This window comes from Conger conger, chromosome 13 (genome assembly GCF_963514075.1).
Source record: "Conger conger chromosome 13, fConCon1.1, whole genome shotgun sequence".
In the NCBI taxonomy this organism is placed as follows: domain Eukaryota; kingdom Metazoa; phylum Chordata; class Actinopteri; order Anguilliformes; family Congridae; genus Conger; species Conger conger.
In genome coordinates, this window is record NC_083772.1 from 40,399,424 (window position 1) to 40,418,189 (window position 18,766).

Here is an 18,766-nt window from a genome sequence, read left to right on the forward strand (position 1 = left end):
TATATTAGTAAACTCACAGCTACAATTCCACTGTGACAACAGAAAGCGCTAGCGACTCCCCAACCGCGCTGAGGTGCGTCGATCCTACCGTTTTCGGTCCTGGCACGGTCCGGTTGCGCGTACTGGACCCCGGACGGTCCGGGGTGGGTGGTCCAGTGGTCGCCCTCGGGCCCCGGGCTGTCAGGGGCCAGGCTGGGGTAGGGCAGGACCGGCGTGCTGGCGTAGGGCACGGGGTGGGAGTAGGGCGGGGCGAAGGGGTGCATGTCCTCACAAGCCGGGTCGATGGTGCTGTAGATGGGGCCCTCTGTAGAACCCTGGCTGTACTTCTCCGTCTGGCTCAGGTAGTTGGATATTCCCACTTCTAAGGGAAAAGTGACAAATATATTATGGAATGTAATATGATTGGGGCGACACTGGTGTATGAATGGGTGAATGTTAAGCATCAATTGTACAGCACTTTGGATAAAGGCGCCATTTACCATTAACCATAATATCTGGCCATTAACACAAATAGCCTACGCTACTTTCCTGTGATAATTTAATAATTTAATAGTCTCAGATGTGTTGACATATTTCAGATCAGTAAAGAACTTTGTAAAGAACTTTCTTTCAAAGTAAAATGAAAATAATTGTCCATTTAAGGTCAGATGGCAACTGAAAGTAACAGAATTCTAGAACAATGACTAGGAATTCTGAAGGAATTCTGGAAAAAAGAACATATTCCAAAAAAGGTATTTCATGGTATTTCTCCCCAATTTGGAATAGGGAGTTGTGTTTGTGATGTGGCGTCCACAGCCAACGCCGTAGAGTGTAGACAAGGACAATCTACACAAGGGTCACCTAACCCAGTTTCTGGAGATCTACTGTCCCTTAGGTTTTCACTCCATCCATGTTTGGCAGCTAGAGATCACATTGAGCTGCTAATACAGAGAATCCGGTGTGCCAAATTAGGGTTGAAATGACAAGCTACAGGGTGGTAGATTTCCAGGAGCGGGGTTGGGCAGCTCTGAAGCTAGTGATGTCACCAGCTGCCTCTTTTCCACAAGCCAATACTGCACAGCCATGAATTGAAGACACTAAATGTGCAGCTTTAGCGGGCAGACCGTGGGCATCCCATGGACCAGCGAGGGTTGGTATGGGGGGAGATGTGGATCCCGGCTCACTGAACTCTCCCTAACCCTGGGCCAAGCCACCACCACTTATGACTTGTCCTATGGGGCTGCCAGACATGTTCGGCACTGACGTGGCCCAGATTCGATACCAGACCGGGGGGCACATCCACGCACTAGAACACCATGAGTCATCCAGCAGCCTGTATTCGCCTTCTTAACCCTTTGAGGTGTGAGGTCACAAATATGTGATACAAAGTGCTGGTCACTACTGGCAATTTAATGGGTCTTCTAGAAAATTGACTTATAATTTCACTGCAAAAACCACAAGACAAAAATATTGCCAATGAGGTAATATTTTCAATTGGATAAAATAATTCTCAAGCAAGCAGTAACAACAAATATCAAGTAAATACTTTTTGTACTAAGATTCTCATTACAGGACTAAAACACTGGGAAAGGCAGACATTTTTACAGTGTTTGAGAAAAAAATTCCAAAAACCTTAAATGCAAGTGTTAGTTGGCTATACCTTTAAGGTGTGAGGTCACGAATGTGTGATTAGAATGTTCTTAACTGAACATTCTAATGCTGATGTCACAATCACTACTGGTAACTGAAAGTTCTAGAAGATAGAAAAAAAAAAACATTCCCAAAAAAAGGGGTTAAAACCGAACAGTAAAAACACAGGGGCTGTTGGGCCTGTCCAGTAGCACTGCTTGCTCAACACTGGGAGCTCACCGTTGTAGTATCTCTCTGTTGAGTTGTGCTTGGCGGTGCAGCAGTTGATGGAGTCCTTGCCGCCGTGGACTAGGTTGGTGGTGGGCCAGGAGTCGGCCAGCCAGGGGTAGTTGCCCATATTGGTGCCCAGGATGCCAGGTCTGGAAGGGAGTGCATGAGGAGTGGAAGCCAATGTCCAATTAAAAAACATTGTACCAGAAATGGCGGTCCAGTCATTCTGTGGATGCAACCATCACACTTACCTTCCGTTAATAAGACCCAGTCCTTCACCTTGAGAAAATCCAACTGCCAAAAAAAGTAAACATAGATCACTGCATGTCTGCAGAGTGCAACAGAGAACTCCTCTCTGTAACCATTTAGAGTTACAGAGTTCAGCTTGATTGCCCTTGAAGAAGTTAGGGAATCATTTTTACAGCACTCCTTCATCAGCTATACAGTGGCCATAAGTCATGCAGGGGTGTAGGCAAGGGATGCTTCAATATTAAATAAGTAATATAAAGTATATAAAGTATTTACTTATTGCAGGCATTTGTACCTGCAGTTATAGGATGTTCCATATATAATCTTATTTAATGTTTTTTTGGGGGCTACATACAGGTGTGTAGTAATAGGATATGCTGCATATAACCATGTTGAGTGGTTTTGGGGGTACATGCATCGGTGCTGGGTGGATTTTGGGGGTACCTACAGGTGCGTTGTTATAGGTTGTCCAGCATGTGGATTTGTTGAGTGGTTTTGGGGGGTAAATGCAGGGGCACTGGTAAGGGCTTTACAGCATATACACTTACTGAGGATTCTGGGGTGTACCTGCAGGGGTGTAGAGTGGGTTTTGGTGGGGGGTCTATCTGCTGGGGTGTAGAGTGGTTTTGGTGGGGGGTCTACCTGCAGGGGTGTAGAGTGGGTTTTGGTGGGGGGTCTACCTGCAGGGGTGTAGAGTGGTTTTGGTGGGTGGTCTACCTGCAGGGGTGTAGAGTGGGTTTGGTGGGGGGTCTACCTGCAGGGGTGTAGAGTGGGTTTGGTGGGGGGTCTACCTGCAGGGGTGTAGAGTGGTTTTGGTGGGTGGTCTACCTGCAGGGGTGTAGAGTGGGTTTGGTGGGTGGTCTACCCGCAGGGGTGTAGAGTGGTTTTGGTGGGTGGTCTACCCGCAGCGGTGTAGAGTGGTTTTGGTGGGTAATCTACCTGCAGGGGTGTAGAGTGGTTTTGGTGGGTGGTCTACCTGCAGGGGTGTAGAGTGGGTTTTGTTGGGTGGTCTACCTGCAGGGGTGTAGAGTGGGTTTGGTGGGGGGTCTACCTGCAGGGGTGTAGAGTGGGTTTTGGTGGGCGGTGTACCTGCAGGGGTGTAGAGTGGTTTTGGTGGGGGGTCTACCTGCAGGGGTATAGGCGAAGGAGGCGGCGTAGTGGCTCAGCTCCTTCCTCTTCTTGCGGCGGCAGTAGATCCACACGCTGAAGCCCATGAGGATTACCCAGCATGCCCCGCCGATGCCGGCGATGAAGGCCGGCTGCTTGACCACTCCGGAGATCTGCTCCGCCAGGCTGACGCTGTCCTCGGGCGCAGCCGGGGCGGGGGGTGGCTCCACGGGGGGCGCTGAGAGAGACCGAGACACCGTGGTCACATCTGGCAACCCTGCTATTCAACCCACTCACAGACCAGAGGGACCGCTCAGGCTCACAACACACTGGTCTATTATGTTACATCAGGGCTGCCCAACTCTGTCCCTGGAGAGCTACCGTCCTGTAGGATTTCACTCCAACCCCAACAGAGCACACCTCATTCAACAGCTAGAGCCGGGCTGCCAAACTCTGCCCCTGGAGATCAACCGTCCTGTAGGATTTCACTCCAACCCAAACAAATCATACCTCATTCACCAGCTAGAGCAGGGCTGCCCAACCCTGTTCCTGGAGATCTACCATCCTGTATGTTTTCACTCCAACCCCAACAAATCATACCTCATTCACCAGCTAGAGCAGGGCTGCCCAACCCTGTTCCTGGAGATCTACCATCCTGTATGTTTTCACTCCAACCCCAACAAAATAAACAGACACCTTACTCAACAGCTAAAGATCTCATTGAGCTGCTAGCGCAGGGGTCGACAGCCCAGGTCCTGGAGAGCCGCAGGGTGCGTCAGCTTTCGTCGTCACTCAACACTTAACCGATCAATGGAAGCAGTCGATTACACAGTTAACTCACATCACTTTGCTTCTTGGGCTTGGGCTTGGGCTTATTTTAAGATGAAAACAAAAACCATCAGCACCCTGCGGCTCTTCAGGACCAGAGTCGAATCAGGCGTGCAAAATTAGGGTTGAAACGAAAACCTGCAGGACAGTTGATCTCCAGGAGGTCGGTCTCTGTTCTGTCCAAACGCTATGCGTCTCATCCTGACCTTTGACTGGGGATAGCGCATGACTTTCCTTCAGCAGACGATCATACAGAATAGCTTACAAAGGCGGCATATGAATGCATCTGCATAGGTCAATAAGAGCAGCTACAGAGAAGGATAATGACTCAGTCAGCAACAATATAATGAGAACGCTAGAATCAGCTCTGCTGATGAACAAATACGTGACATAAATAATGAATCACTCTCTAGCCTCCTTTCCCTTTTTCTCTCTAAAATAAGTATTTTCTTTCTCGTTAAAAAGAAATAAAAGTTCTAAGCGATTCATCATTTGCTTAAATGTGTTAATCAGAGTACAAAGTGTTACAGAGAAAAGGCAGCCGCAAACTTTGGATTCCTCATCGAGAAAAGCAAAATCTGGAGTGTTAAATAACTCATATAAATAGGGTTTGTATGAGTCAAAAAGAGAATTAAATATAGAGGCGTAGAATCCAGCTTTGGAAAGTACAAGTCCTGCCCATCATTTTGTTCCAGCCACCTGGATTTGCTAATGAGCACAAATCAGCCAGGAGGTAGAGCTAATTAGTGAAATCAGCTGGCCGAGTTCTTGGGCAGAAGGAAGACTTTGCACCTCTGACTCAATAAGCTCATTCCAATCCCTTATTTTTCTCCTCTTTTCGCTTTTCTGTTCTACTTTTCTTGCCCCTAGCTCCACCCATCGGGAGAGGAGAGGGGGAGATGAAAGAAAGAGAGGTAAAGACGGGGAAATGGAGAAAACGACGAATAAGGCAAATGGAATGCCCTCGCTCCTTCAAACGTCAGTCTGAAGCCAGGTCAGTTACAGACGTGGCAGATGGGGAGAGGTGGATCCACAGGTCAGTTAGACGTGGCAGATGGGGAGAGGTGGATCCACAGGTCAGTTACAGACGTGGCAGATGGGGAGAGGTGGATCCACAGGTCAGTTACAGACGTGGCAGATGGGGGGAGGTGGATCCACAGGTCAGTTACAGACGTGGCAGATGGGGAGAGGTGGATCCACAGGTCAGTTAGCAGACGTGGCAGATGGGGAGAGGTGGATCCACAGGTCAGTTACAGACGTGGCAGATGGGGAGAGGTGGATCCACAGGTCAGTTACAGACGTGGCAGATGGGGAGAGGTGGATCCACAGGTCAGTTACAGATGTGGCAGATGGGGAGAGGTGGATCCACAGGTCAGTTACAGACGTGGCAGATGGGGAGAGGTGGATCCACAGGTCAGTTACAGACGTGGCAGATGGGGAGAGGTGGATCCACAGGTCAGTTACGGGCGTGGCAGTTGGGGAGAGGTGGATCCACAGGTTGATCATTTATACATAAGGCTTTCCCTAAAAAAACTTGTTGAAAGAATGCGCTGATGTTTTCTTGCTCAAAGAAAAGATTGGTTCCTAACATCTACTTCCAGCTCCTAGAAGGAACATTTAACGGGTTGGAATGTCCAGAAAAATAAGCCATTGGAATGTGCCCAATGTAAAGGGATTATCAGGATTGGACCTGAGTGGAATATGTCACTGTTTGGGATTCAAATACTATGTGCTCGATTGCTCTTGCCTGGTGCAATTGAGCCAACCAAGAGGACCAGAAGGTGGGGTTCAGCCATTTTGAGAGAATGTCATAGGCTCCAATCCACCAGACAATCTCATTAAAGCATAAAAAAGTATTTGAATCCAAAAGAATGATGCATTTGACCCGGGTCTGCTCAGGGTAAAGCGCGCAGAGCTGTTTAAGGTTGAACAGGTAACCGGCGGGGGCGGGACTCACTGATGAAGACCGTGACCGGCTGACTCCGGGCGCCCACGCCGGCGCTGGTCACCGCGGCGACCTCCACCTGGTACAGAACGGACGGCTGCAGCCCGCTCAGGGTGGCGGAGGAGGCCGAACCGTCTGCCGTCTGGTTCAGCAGCTGCGTGTCGTTTCCCACGCACCAGATCTGAGGGGAGGAACGCAGTGAGGCACCGAAACATACGCCAGTCCCAGCAAGCATTTCAGTCTCGTATTCAGACATAATATCTTATTTGTTATTATTCGTCGATGAGGTGGAACGGTTTGACTCGTTTCGAGATTTGCCGATGGGGCGAAAAATTTCCCTCGTCACGCAAACGGTAAACTTGAAACAAGCTGATAGTTTCTACTTGAGAGAAACGAAAACATTAGAAGTCTCGGTGAGAGACTAAATCACTCGTTCAGACAGACTCCCCTCCCTCACACTTCAGAACAGCGGTTTTCCCAGAGTAGCGCAGCACAGAGACACGAGTGTGTGAACCCCCACTGGAGTCAGGCGACATTTTCACCGCCAAAAAAACGTGAATTAGGCAAACGCAATGATGAGGAGAGGTGGGGCCACAGGCAAATAATTTATGAGCCTTCCACGGTCGACTCCCAGGTCGGTCGAGGAACGAGGAGACCAGGAAAGATAAAATAAGCCATTGGAATAAGCCCCTGCTGTAGACATTTGGCCGAGTCATCTCACCCTGTACTCCTGGATCAGTCCATTCTGGGCCTCCACAGGGGGGGGCTCCCAGGACACGCTGACGCTGGAGATGTTGCCGAGCTGGACTGTCATCACTGTTACTGCCTGTGGGGGGGCACTGGGGACTGGGAGGGCGAGAATAAAAGAGACTTTTTGATGAAATGTAAAATATAGATGTTGTACTGAGTCTTTCATGCCACTGAAAATAAACTAGCTAGACAGTGTGTGTACACTCACTCACACATGAATGCGCGTGCACACACACACACACACACACTCATAGACACACATACACCCTCTCACTCACTCTCTCCCTCACACACACTAACTCTCTTTATCTCACACACACACATACAGTGCATCCGGAAAGTATTCACAGCGCTTCACTTTTCCCACATTTTGTTATGTTATGCCTTATTCCAAAATGGAATACATTCATTTTTTCCCTCAAAATTCTACACACAACACCCCATAATGACACCCCCACAAGCTTGGCACACCTATCTTTGGGCAGTTTCGCCCATTCCTCTTTGCAGCACCTCTCAAGCTCCATCAGGTTGGATGGGGAGCGTCGGTGCACAGCCATTTTCAGATCTCTCCAGAGATGCTCAATCGGATTCAAGTCTGGGCTCTGGCTGGGCCACTCAAGGACATTCACAGAGTTGTCCTGAAGCCACTCCTTTGATATCTTGGCTGTGTGCTTAGGGTTGTTGTCCTGCTGAAAGATGAACCGCCGCCCCAGTCTGAGGTCAAGAGCGCTTTGGAGCAGGTTTTCATCCAGGATGTCTCTGTACATTGCTGCATTCATCTTTCCCTCAATCCTGACTAGTCTCCCAGTTCCTGCTGAAAAACATCCCCACAGCATGATGCTGCCACCACCATGCTTCACTGTAGGGATGGTATTGGCCAGGTGATGAGCGGTGCCTGGTTTCCTCCAAACATGACGCCTGGCATTCACGCCAAATAGTTAAATCTGTCTCATCAGACCAGAGAATTTTGTTTGTCATGGTCTGAGAGTCCTTCAGGTGCCTTTTGGCAAACTCCAGGCGGGCTGCCATGTGCCTTTTACTAAGGAGTGGCTTCCGTCCGGCCACTCTACCATACAGGCCTGATTGGTGGATTGCTGCAGAGATGGTTGTCCTTCTGGAAGGTTCTCCTCTCTCCACAGAGGAACGCTGGAGCTCTGACAGAGTGACCATCGGTTTCTTGGTCACCTCCCTGACTAAGGCCCTTCTCCCCCGATTGCTCAGTTTAGATGGGCGGCCAGCTCTAGGAAGACTCCTGGTGGTTCCGAACTTCTTCCATTTACGGATGATGGAGGCCACTGTGCTCATTGGGACCTTCAAAGCAGCATAAAAATTTCTTAAAAACTTCTTTCATGTTGTCATTATGGGGTGTTGTGTGGAGAATTTTGAGGACAAAAATGAATTTATTCCATTTTGGAATAAGGCTGTAACATAACAAAATGTGGGAAAAGTGAAGCGCTGTGAATAATTTCCGGATGCACTGCACACTCTCACACACACTCCCTCACTCTCTCTCTCTCTCTCTCTCTCTCTCTCTCTCTCACACCCACACACACACTCATGTTTCTGCAATATTTTGTCACTACACTGATAATTCATCCAAACCCCAAAAAATTAAGAGGCTAAAGATTCATGCATTTCGAATCTGCCTGTGTCAGCGAAATAGAGTTGTCCTGATAAAGGCAGCCCGCTGAATTATTTCAATGTTCAGCTTTTCCCGAGGACTGCCAAGTGCTGATCGTCCACTAAAACAGTTACAATTTATTATCACGTGAAATAAGATCAATGGACATTTTCATTGTGAATACATAAAAGTAAAACAGCGATGTCATAAGGCAGGGGATGTACTGCCGTGTTGAAGGCCTGCTGGACTAACCCTGCTTTACAGCGATGTGAGATCGTACATTTCAACTACATCACAACTCGACCATCCAACTCCTTCGCGTTCACGTGCTTTACGGTCGGACAATCGAGAAAAAGGTCACGCACAACTACGTGTTATTTCCTGTAGGACTGTTTACATTCGAGGCTAGCAATCGACTAGCTAGTTACAGCAAGCAGTCTTTGGCTTTTTCTGTGGATTAAAAATGCCTGTAGGCTCCCCTGAAAACCACTCAGCACGGCTGCAAACTGATCGCCCTATAACCGACACCAAAGCAGGGTCAGCCTCATTCAGCCTCGGTCAGCCTCATTCAGCCTCGGTCAGCCTCATTCAGCCTCATTCAGCCTCGGTCAGCCTCATTCAGCCTCATTCAGCCTCAGTCAGCCTCAGTCAGCCTCAGTCAGCCTCATTCAGCCTCATTCAGCCTCGGTCAGCCTCGGTCAGCCTCATTCAGCCTCATTCAGCCTCGGTCAGCCTCATTCAGCCTCGGTCAGCCTCATTCAGCCTCATTCAGCCTCGGTCAGCGGCCGGCCTATGGGCAGCAGCGAGGGGCGTGGCGGGGGCGGGGTCTCACCCTCCTCGGGCGTGCGGGCCAGCAGCAGCAGGCTGTCCAATCCCTGCAGCTCGTTGAAGTACGGGCGGATCTTGATCTCGTACTCGGTGCCCTTGCGCAGGTCGGTCAGGACCGCGCTGCGTTCGTGGGCGGCCTTCACGTCCTGGACCAACCACGCGCCCCCAGAGGGGCGGTACAGGACCCGGTACCCCTGGATGTACTGGGACTGCCGGTCCACCTGGCGGGAAACAGGCGGGGCCGGTCAAAACCTGCGTAACTGGACCACCTGGTAATCCTGCTCAATATACACCATTGTGAGGGACATGTTTATGGGGCAGCCTGTTAGTGTATGTGTGTGAGATAGAGAGTGAGCGTGTGTGTCTGTGTGTGTGTGTGTGTGTGTGAGTGAGAGAGAGAGAGAGAGAGAGAGAGAGAGAAAGAGAGGGAGTGCGTGTATATGGGGCAGCCTGTAGCCTAGTGGCTAAGGTACATGACTGTTGAATGTTTGTATTTCAGTGAAGTTCTTATAAATAATATTTTAAAAATAAACCACTGTAAGGGGTTTCTGTTCTGAAGGCTACAGGTCGATGCTACCCTCTCAAAAAAAAGGAATGAACAAGTGGTACCCTAGAGGTGCATAAATCTGTACACATAGCCAGCAATGCATAATTCATCTGTACCTTTTTTGCCAGTAAAATGTGCTTAATACCCAACTAGAACATCACAGTTTTGGGAAATGTGTTCCTCAAAAACATACTTCCACTGTAGCTTTATTTATTTACTGACTACTCAATGCGCCAGGTGTAAGTGTAAACCACTTTTAAAACCCAGAACAATATCGTTCCATCACATACTACACATCCCTACACTACAAAATGGTTTCATTGTATTAAAATAAAATAAAACAATAAAATGCTGTAGCACTCAGTCAACACAACAAACTGAGTAGAACTGCAGGTGCGTAGCAATAACAATTTACGCCAAAATAGAGAGTGCTAACCGCACACTGAGAAAACGAAAAACATCAGTTGTGAAGCACTGATTTATTACAGCTCACATGCTGCTGAACACAAATGTGTACAAAAAGAAAAAAAGTGCAAAAGAATAAGTATTAAAAAAATAAGGTGAATAAACTTTTGGGTCTCACTCATGTGAGACCGAAACACTGGTTCTCTCTATTTTATCCTTGTGCCTTCACAGACTCACTGATGTATATCTTTTTAGAGTGTGTGGTTAGCATTCTCGCTTTTGTTCCATTAAAATTTTACATTTTGTCCAATTCATATTTAATGTGCTTTTATGGGACATATGTAAATTCCTTACTTGTAAGAATTTCTATTACAGTATAAAGAGAATAGGCAATAGAGCACAGTATATGGCATTTTCATATGCATGAGAAAACGTTTGTTCTCCTGTACTCACCATCCAGGAGATCTGGACACTGCTGGCAGACAGGACGACGGACTTCTGCAGCTGAACCGCCACCTCTCCCAGCTCCCTTTGGACCTGCCTGTGGTCCACACCCTGTCCTGTGGGGCTTATGTCTGGGGATGCATGACCAACATTGGGCATAACAGCACTGCATCTGAGTAACACCCGATTCACAACCATCGCAACTGAACTACAGCTGATTAACACCCGATTCACAACCATCGCAACTGAACTACAGCTGATTAACACCCGATTCACAACCATCGCAACTGAACTACAGCTGATTAACACCCGATTCACAACCATCGCAACTGAACTACAGCTGATTAACACCTGATTCACAACCATCGCAACTGAACTACAGCTGATTAACACCCTATTCACAACCATCGCAACTGAACTGCATCTGAGTAACACCCGATTCACAACCATCGCAACTGAACTACAGCTGATTAACACCCGATTCACAACCATCGCAACTGAACTACAGCTGATTAACACCTGATTCACAACCATCACAACTGAACTACAGCTGATTAACACCCAATTCACAACTGTCACATCTGAACTACAGCTGATCAATACCCGATTCACAACCATCGCAACTGAACTACAGCTGATTAACTAACAACTTACAGCAGTCAGAACAGAACTACAGCTGATTAACAAACAATTTATAGCAGTCACAACAGAAGTTCATCTAGATAACACCCAACTCACGTAACCCACAACAGAACTACATTTGAACAACACCTTGTACACCCGTTAGAACAGAACTACAACTGAGGAGCACACAGCCAGCCACATCAGTACAGCCATCAAGTGGCACTCACTCACTCCTATTACAACAGCACAGCACCAGAATGACACACACTGCTCAGAAAAAAAAAAGCTCTGAAGAACTAGGATATCAATCCGAGAGCATCTTTGCATCTAAGCAACACCCAGAAGACTGACACCCCTACACACGACAGACTCAGTTTGCAGTCAGAGCGGTTGTGTTCGGTTCTTGCTATACAAACCTTGAGTGCGGATGGGCTCAGAGATGGGGCTGGGATCGCTCAGCCCGTAGGCGTTGACCGCTCGAACAATGAACAGGTAGACCGTGTTGGGGAAGAGGCCACTGACCGTGTGCTTCTCCACTCTGACCAGGTCAGCCACGGTCTGCCAGGTACTACCTGCTGATTGGCTGGAACAATAGCGTTGAAAGCACAGTTAGGCAATGTATCCCTCTTCATGCATAATCTCACAATAGGAAAAATAAGAACACCCACACACAATGGTACACATACACACACACACACAAAGAAAAATCTTAAAATCAGTCCCAGTACCTCAGCAACTTTTTAAGGACTGCTTTTTAAGGACAAACTGACTAGGTGCATTTACATCATTACTGTATTATTATTATTAGACATTTTTATTGTCTCGTCAGCTAGCCATCTAACCTGAGTACATTTCTTTGTTATCACACTGAACAACAGACTAAACAGAAGAAGAAACCTCACACAAAATAAAAAAATAACCAACAGCTAAAATCTAGACAGCTACATGAAATATTTTATAAATCGAAAGTTAGTTTGCATGCCAGTTCGTTTTTTTAACTTTTTTTTTCAACTCAAGGAAACAGGGCTGCGATTCGGTAATGCTCTGGTTCTGTAATTAAATGTTTGTGTTCAGTGAGGAGTTGGAACACCAAGGCGTCTTGCTGCTTTCCTGACTGTTCGTACGGATGCAGACAATAACAATCCTATTTTTATCCATCGCAAATCAGACGACGGAACCAAATCCACAGTTATAAAGGAATTAGTTGGATGCACAGTTGAATTGCAAAATACATTAAGCACAATTTAATCTCCTTCCGACCGAGCGCGAAAGGCAATCAGTTGTATAATATGCACATTTTTTATTTTTTTTGGTCCCATGAATAATTTCTTTTGAATTGTAAACAAACTTATGGCTTTGCCTAAAAGCAAATTAGCACTTCTTGCGTTAAGCAGGGAAATATTCCCTGCTCTCTCTCTCTCTCATGCTAACATCCTTGTATTGTTTCTTAGCCCTGCGGTGTTGCACACAGTTTCACGTTACTTTGTATTTCTCCCCTGGCTCCCGAGTTGCGAATGACTTTTACGGCCGACCTGCGCAATTAAGCAGAAGCAATAAACATTTTGTGCATCGTAAATATCGCTATCGAGGCCCCCAAACACCGACCATAAATCCAAGGTCACTTTCTGCATCAACTAGGAGGAAATGCCCTCTCTGTATTGTGACGACGTGTATCAAAAAATAACAATAAAATAAAAGCATACACAAGTCGCCACCGACAAGCAGAAAGCGTGGTGCGATAAATTGGATCTTTCTCATAACAAGGTGTCAGACGCTTGCTAAATAACGATAGCTATGCTGGTTCCCCGGTTCAAACGACACAACACCCGACACGCTGGTCTTCCACCTCTCTCCGAGCGTGGAAATGTAGTTGTGGAAATATTATTAAGCCCCCGGCTGTCTATAAAGAATCAATTTTGGGGAATCGGCATGATACTAACTCCTCCTCAGGAGGGTACCGAGTATTGTGAATGTTTTCTATCTACAGTACAACAGCCTAAGGACTCTGTCTGCATAGACTGGATTTGAATTCATTACCTTTTTTCCCCACTGTGGCACCCACCCTGCTGTGTGTGTACAAGCTTGTCTCAAAGAAGCACAGTTTCCTTTCCCACAAGCAAAGGTTACACCTGCACTGCTAAGTCCTTATTTAAATGTGGCAGTGTCAATATATGCATACCAGTCGTGAAAGACTGACATTACTTTTCATATGAATAATAAATGAAAATGTCTGGTTCTGGGGCAGTGCCAGAGAAAACTAGGAAAGTGTCTGGTTGTAAGGATGTCTGCGGCTACAGCCTGCTGTGAGTGTGTGCGCGTGTGAGTATGAGAGAGAGACAGGAAGTGATGGAGAATGTCTGTCTCGGCAACAGGACCTACAAAAGATATATCATCCAAGCCCAGCCATTTAACAGAGTAGAGGCAGGGATTAATCGACTAAGTCTCCCATTTAAAATACATTTCAAGGGAACCTGGTGGGCTGCAATTAAAAACACATATTGGCATGGTTACAAAATCAATTCCTCGACCAACTGTTACTTTACATTCTCATTCGTCTTTCTCAACACGTGCAATTTACGAGCGGGCTGTCATCGCAAGAGCATAACCTCATCCCATGGGGCATAACCTAGACCTATGAGCATAGAACCACGTTTGCCATGTGGCGACAGTGAACTCAACCAACCCTGTTAGCTTCTGAAACCCACATTTTGTTTCTGTCACACACGCAGGCACTGAACCACTGCAGATACAAACAATGCATGGGCTTGTGCAGCACACCTAGGTCACACAGTCGCTCCAAGAGGAGGTGTAGCAGACCTAGGTCAAATAAACGTAATTGTTATGGACACAAATACTTTTCTGTGCTAGTTTGATCTTGCCTGCTGCAACTGAGCCAACCAAGAGGACCAGAAGGCGGAGTTTGTGTTTTTTTGAGAGGATTTCAGAGGTCCCAATACACCAGACAAGCTCAGTAAAGCCTGTAAAAGTATTTGAATCCAAAACAATTATGTATTTGACTTAAATGTGTGTTGCACCAAGTATTTGAAATGGCTGAAATGGTACAACTGATGGTCACTAGCCTGAGAGCACTTATCTAACACTCTGTGTTACACTAATTAGTGTAAACAACATCTACTACATTTTAAGGCGTCCTTTTCATACAGAGCACTGATAGGGCGTGTGGTTTGGGGGCGGGGTACCTGAAAGCCTCGATGATGTAAGACGTGACAGCGGCCCCGCCCTCGTGGGCGTTGGGTTGCCAGGTCAGCGTGACACTGTTGAGGGTGACGTCTGTTACTATGGGCTTGTGGGGGGGTCCGGGGAGCTGGAGGGGGACTGAGCCCAGGGTGACGGTGGGGTTCCCGCTTTCTGCAGCAGACACAGGGGCAGAGGATCGGTAAAGAGAACCGCCACAATTTCCTGTCACGTGACCAGAACTTTGAAATACGGTGACAGACAAAATAAACAGACATATGCACAAGATGCTGGGTCACAGTTCTGATGTAGACCGATGTCGTCGAAACGTTAACCGTCCACATGGTCCGATGAATACCAATATTCATTTTTTGGAGAATCGAACAGCATTCTCTTTTCTGTTCCAGGTCTTAGGATTTAACAGCTGTCAAATTCGTCTATATTTTCTTATGATGAAATGGCACTGGCGTCCACGTATTAATTGAAACACATGTTCAACTGGACTCTTGGAACTGAAATTGATGGACAGGTTACCTTTAATTTAACATTTACATCTGACTGAAATATGTCATGTCAGTAACATTTACTGAAAAAAAATATTTCAATGAAAATGCACAAGCTCGCTTTTGAAGAAAATGCATCGGATTCGCAAACGTCAGTCACAGTTAACCATATGCCATTTCAGCTGCCGTGAACCGTAAATATGCTCTTTAATCGCTGAATGGGACACTGTTGGGCTGTACTCTGGCTGTAGAATGTGAATTCGGGCTGTGCCTGTTGGTACCTCTCACTGTCACAGCCCCACTCCAGCTGGACTCTCCACTGGAGCTGGAGGCGATGCACGTGTACACCCCCGAATCCGTTTCCTAGGCAACAGAAAAACACCCCATAAATCAGCACAGGAGAGATACACGGTGAAATAGAAATACTGTATAATAATCATTTTCTGTTAACCACCGCGTACTACGGGGCCACGTTGGCTTAGGTGGTAAGAGCGGTCGTCTGTCGGTCGAAGGGTTGCCGTTTTGATCCTGCCCTGGGTGTGTAGAAGTGTCCCTGAGCAAGACACCTAACCCCAAATTGTTCCTGACGAGCTGGTTGGTGCCAGTGTGTATGAGTGTTTGTGTGTGTGTGTGTGAGTGTTTGTGTGTGTGTGAGTGTGTGTGTGAGTGTTTGCGTGTGTGTGTGTGTGTGTGTGTGTGAGTGTTTGTGTGTGTGTGTGTGTGTGTGAGTTTTTGTGTGTGTGTGTGTGTGAGTGTTTGTGTGTGTGTGTGTGTGTGTGTGTGAGTGTTTGTGTGTGGGCGTGCACGCAGACACCTGCCAAGGTTGCGGCTGCCTCGTGTGTCTTCACTAACCAGAGATGGGGGAATTTTCTGAAGGTCACAACTGAGCTATAACCACCTGTGCTACTTCTTCAGCCAGGAGGTAGAAGTAATTGTTGAAATCAAGGGTGAATTCATGGGTGGAAGAAAAACATGGCAGGACTTTTACTTTCTGACCTCTGGACTTTCCATCTTAGCACGCAGGTCCATCATCAATCCTTTAGTTGCCTAGTTTTCTGAAATCTTTCCGTATTCTTTGAGCAGATGAATTAAGATTCTCTGTGACAATATCTCAGCTGATGCGTCCTGTGGCAGTTATTCAAATAATTCACAATTCATAATTGCGAGCGCTTTTCCTGCAGTCAATGCTCCGCTAAAAATGAAAATCACACATAAAGGGAGAAGAAAACTACATATGCCAAACAATAAAAACGAAAGTAAATCAATAAATACAGTATATTTATGCAGGGCGGGAAAGAGTAAGCAGATTACTAAGAAGAGAAAGAGCATAAAACAAATCAATCACGTTGCACGCCTTCCTCAGGTAGAATTTTAACTGTGTTAGTATTTTGATCAGTGTTCTGATTGAATTTATTACTTTTGCAAGCGGCCGTTTTTGCGGAAACTGTACTGTAAACCCTTCAGGGTATTTTCAATGTTTTCCATTTTGCTTTTGCCGAACGCTGCCATAGGAATGCACGGAAACAATGGGAGGTTGAACGCGGGTTAAATTGCATGTGCGCTACAATGCAGCAGCCCTGGCTCTCTCCTTTAGCTGGGGAATTTGCATAATAGAGATTTGGAAGAAAAAAGAGGCAGGAGCGGGGCCAATTAAATGACGCAAAGCATGCTGGGATTACTGGTGGCACGGCTGGGATGGGTTCTGCAGCTCATGGGTGCGGTTTGTAGGTTTAGGGACACAGGTGGTGTACACAAGCTTCGCCAGCCTGTTCTTTCTCTCATTTTTTATCCGCGCTAGAAGCGAGGTTTAATTTAGAATCTGCGCTGACCTTGGACAGCATTTCCTCTTCCTCTCTGATGTTTCAGAACCACCGCCGCGGGAAAGGGTCATTTCACAGAGCGGTAAACATTCTCTTAACACCGAAACGGCTCAGAATGGATGTTTAAAATGATACACATATCAGTGTGAAGACACGTTCACGTCGTGGGTTAAAGCACTGCCTCGTGAGCCCAAACAAGCCATTCTGTTGAAAACGGCCTTGTAAAGACGAAGCTTCGAAGAGGGGTTTTTCAGAAACTAAATTCACGGGGATAACACGCGTTTCCCCCCCAACTCCCTCCTCGTAATTACTCAGGAGCACCGACAGGCCAATCCAATCTCCAGGTTTGGCAGAGGAGCCTGATTGGTGGGCAGGGCACACGGACACGCTCGGTGGGAAAAACCGGCAGGCACCTGCTTATTAATCACGGCTGGCATCACCAGGGAGGCGGAGCTGGCAAGGAGATAAATATATGATCTTTTTTTAGTATTGCTCCATTTTATCCTGTCGTTTTCCCTCTCCCTCGCGCAAATTCATCTCTACCTTCAATCAGAGGGTGCTAGCGTCACACCGCGCATACAAAATGGAGGATCACGTTCTCCGTCCGGTAGCTAAAGGAACCCGGGGACAGGGAGAGGAGATGTAGGCTGAGAGAAAGCAGGGTCGACTCCCTGAAAGCGCGGCGCCGAAGGCCGTCCTAAAGACGAGACTGAACGGAGGCCGACAGAAGGCGTGTCGGGAGACCGAGATTAAACCGGCGTACGCGAGAGTCGCGGAAGTTCGCCCTGTTGGGCTTTCAGAGCACGGTTCAACATTCAATTGCAGCTGTACTGTGGCTGTGGCTCTGGCGGGGGGGGGCTGATATGAATGGGTCGGATACGACAGCCGCGGAGAGCAGATTACCGCTCGACCCGCTCGGCGGAAAGCGTTTGCCAGCGCTCTCGCTCTCTCGCGCCGCACCGGAGGGAATTTAATTAAAGTCTCCGGGACGGTTAATCATCCCCCGGGCCGTGAAAGAGGAACGCGGCCTCCTCCTCCCCGTCCCGCACCGCGACCTCAGGTGAGGCCCGGCTGACAGCACAGGGCCGACCGGGGGGAGTTTCATCACGGCGACTCGCGTTAGCGCTGACAGCCGCGCTCGCTAATACGTGCCGTTTTACACGCTTTATTGTGTTTCGCCCGCTTCCATTTTAATAATTGAACAAACTGGTAAAGTATCCCGCGTTATTACGTTTCTGTCAATGGGCCTGCAAGTTTCCCCACTGCAGTACTTTTTCACCCTGTTATGAAACGGGCTGTTCAGACACATTTAAAACACGTTAATGTCCCTCAGCGTACAGTGCCCGAGCACAAAAATGAGAAATAAAAATGTATATTTCTCATAAAGGACAGTTAATAATACACTGCCTGGGACACTGCTGTAATTCTGTATGCTGTAATGAACTATGCAAAACACAGTGAACGCATCGACCCGTATGTCCATTGCGAGGTTGGGGCTAGCACAGCACGATCATGTACTTTTCCGATAAATTATGGAGCTGGAGTACACCAGGAATCATGAAATCTGGCACTTGAATCCAAATCCAGCCCTGGTTTTATTTTCTCCCAGGTAATTAGTGCGACTGATTGGCCAGACTGTCTCCACACCTGACTCCCAGGTAAAGGGTGGGTGGAAAACCTGCAGTTCTCAGCCCTCGAGGGCCATGGTATGATGATCCCTGCAGCACACTACAGTGCAACACGGACAAATTTAAATTATTTAGAACTATTTCAACCATAAACCGAATGGCATTCCCATAAAAACAGAAACAGCACTAAACTCTCTCCTCTACCTGCAGGATGGCGATCTGCAATGTTCCATTTTCCATTAGGCTGATGCGGGCATCGTTTCCCAGAATTCTCTGGCCGTCCTTCTCCCATTGGATGCTGGGTGAAGGGTTGCCCATCACATGACACTGGAGCTGCGCGGTGGCCCCCTGGGCTAGCGTCTGATTGGCCGGCCCTTGCCGGATGATCGGGGGGATTCGGTCAGATGGCGCTGAATGGGGGACGAAGGAAAGA

The 18,766-nt window shown here is 47.5% G+C and overlaps 1 protein-coding gene across 1 annotated transcript in view; it reads right to left on the minus strand.

Moving 5' to 3' along the window:
• The window catches only part of zgc:77784 (uncharacterized protein LOC402947 homolog), a 97,406-nt gene that overhangs the window by 15,718 nt on the left and 62,922 nt on the right, over positions 1-18,766 (minus strand). Inside the window, exons 9-20 of the mRNA XM_061217016.1 lie at positions 18,538-18,743; positions 15,167-15,248; positions 14,388-14,556; positions 11,604-11,770; positions 10,573-10,694; positions 9,172-9,388; positions 6,690-6,814; positions 5,981-6,149; positions 3,215-3,433; positions 2,091-2,133; positions 1,849-1,988; positions 89-361 (exon numbers count right to left, since the gene is read on the minus strand). Coding sequence (XP_061073000.1) covers positions 89-361; positions 1,849-1,988; positions 2,091-2,133; positions 3,215-3,433; positions 5,981-6,149; positions 6,690-6,814; positions 9,172-9,388; positions 10,573-10,694; positions 11,604-11,770; positions 14,388-14,556; positions 15,167-15,248; positions 18,538-18,743 — 1,932 coding nt within the window. The remainder of the gene's footprint in view (positions 1-88; positions 362-1,848; positions 1,989-2,090; positions 2,134-3,214; positions 3,434-5,980; positions 6,150-6,689; positions 6,815-9,171; positions 9,389-10,572; positions 10,695-11,603; positions 11,771-14,387; positions 14,557-15,166; positions 15,249-18,537; positions 18,744-18,766) is intronic.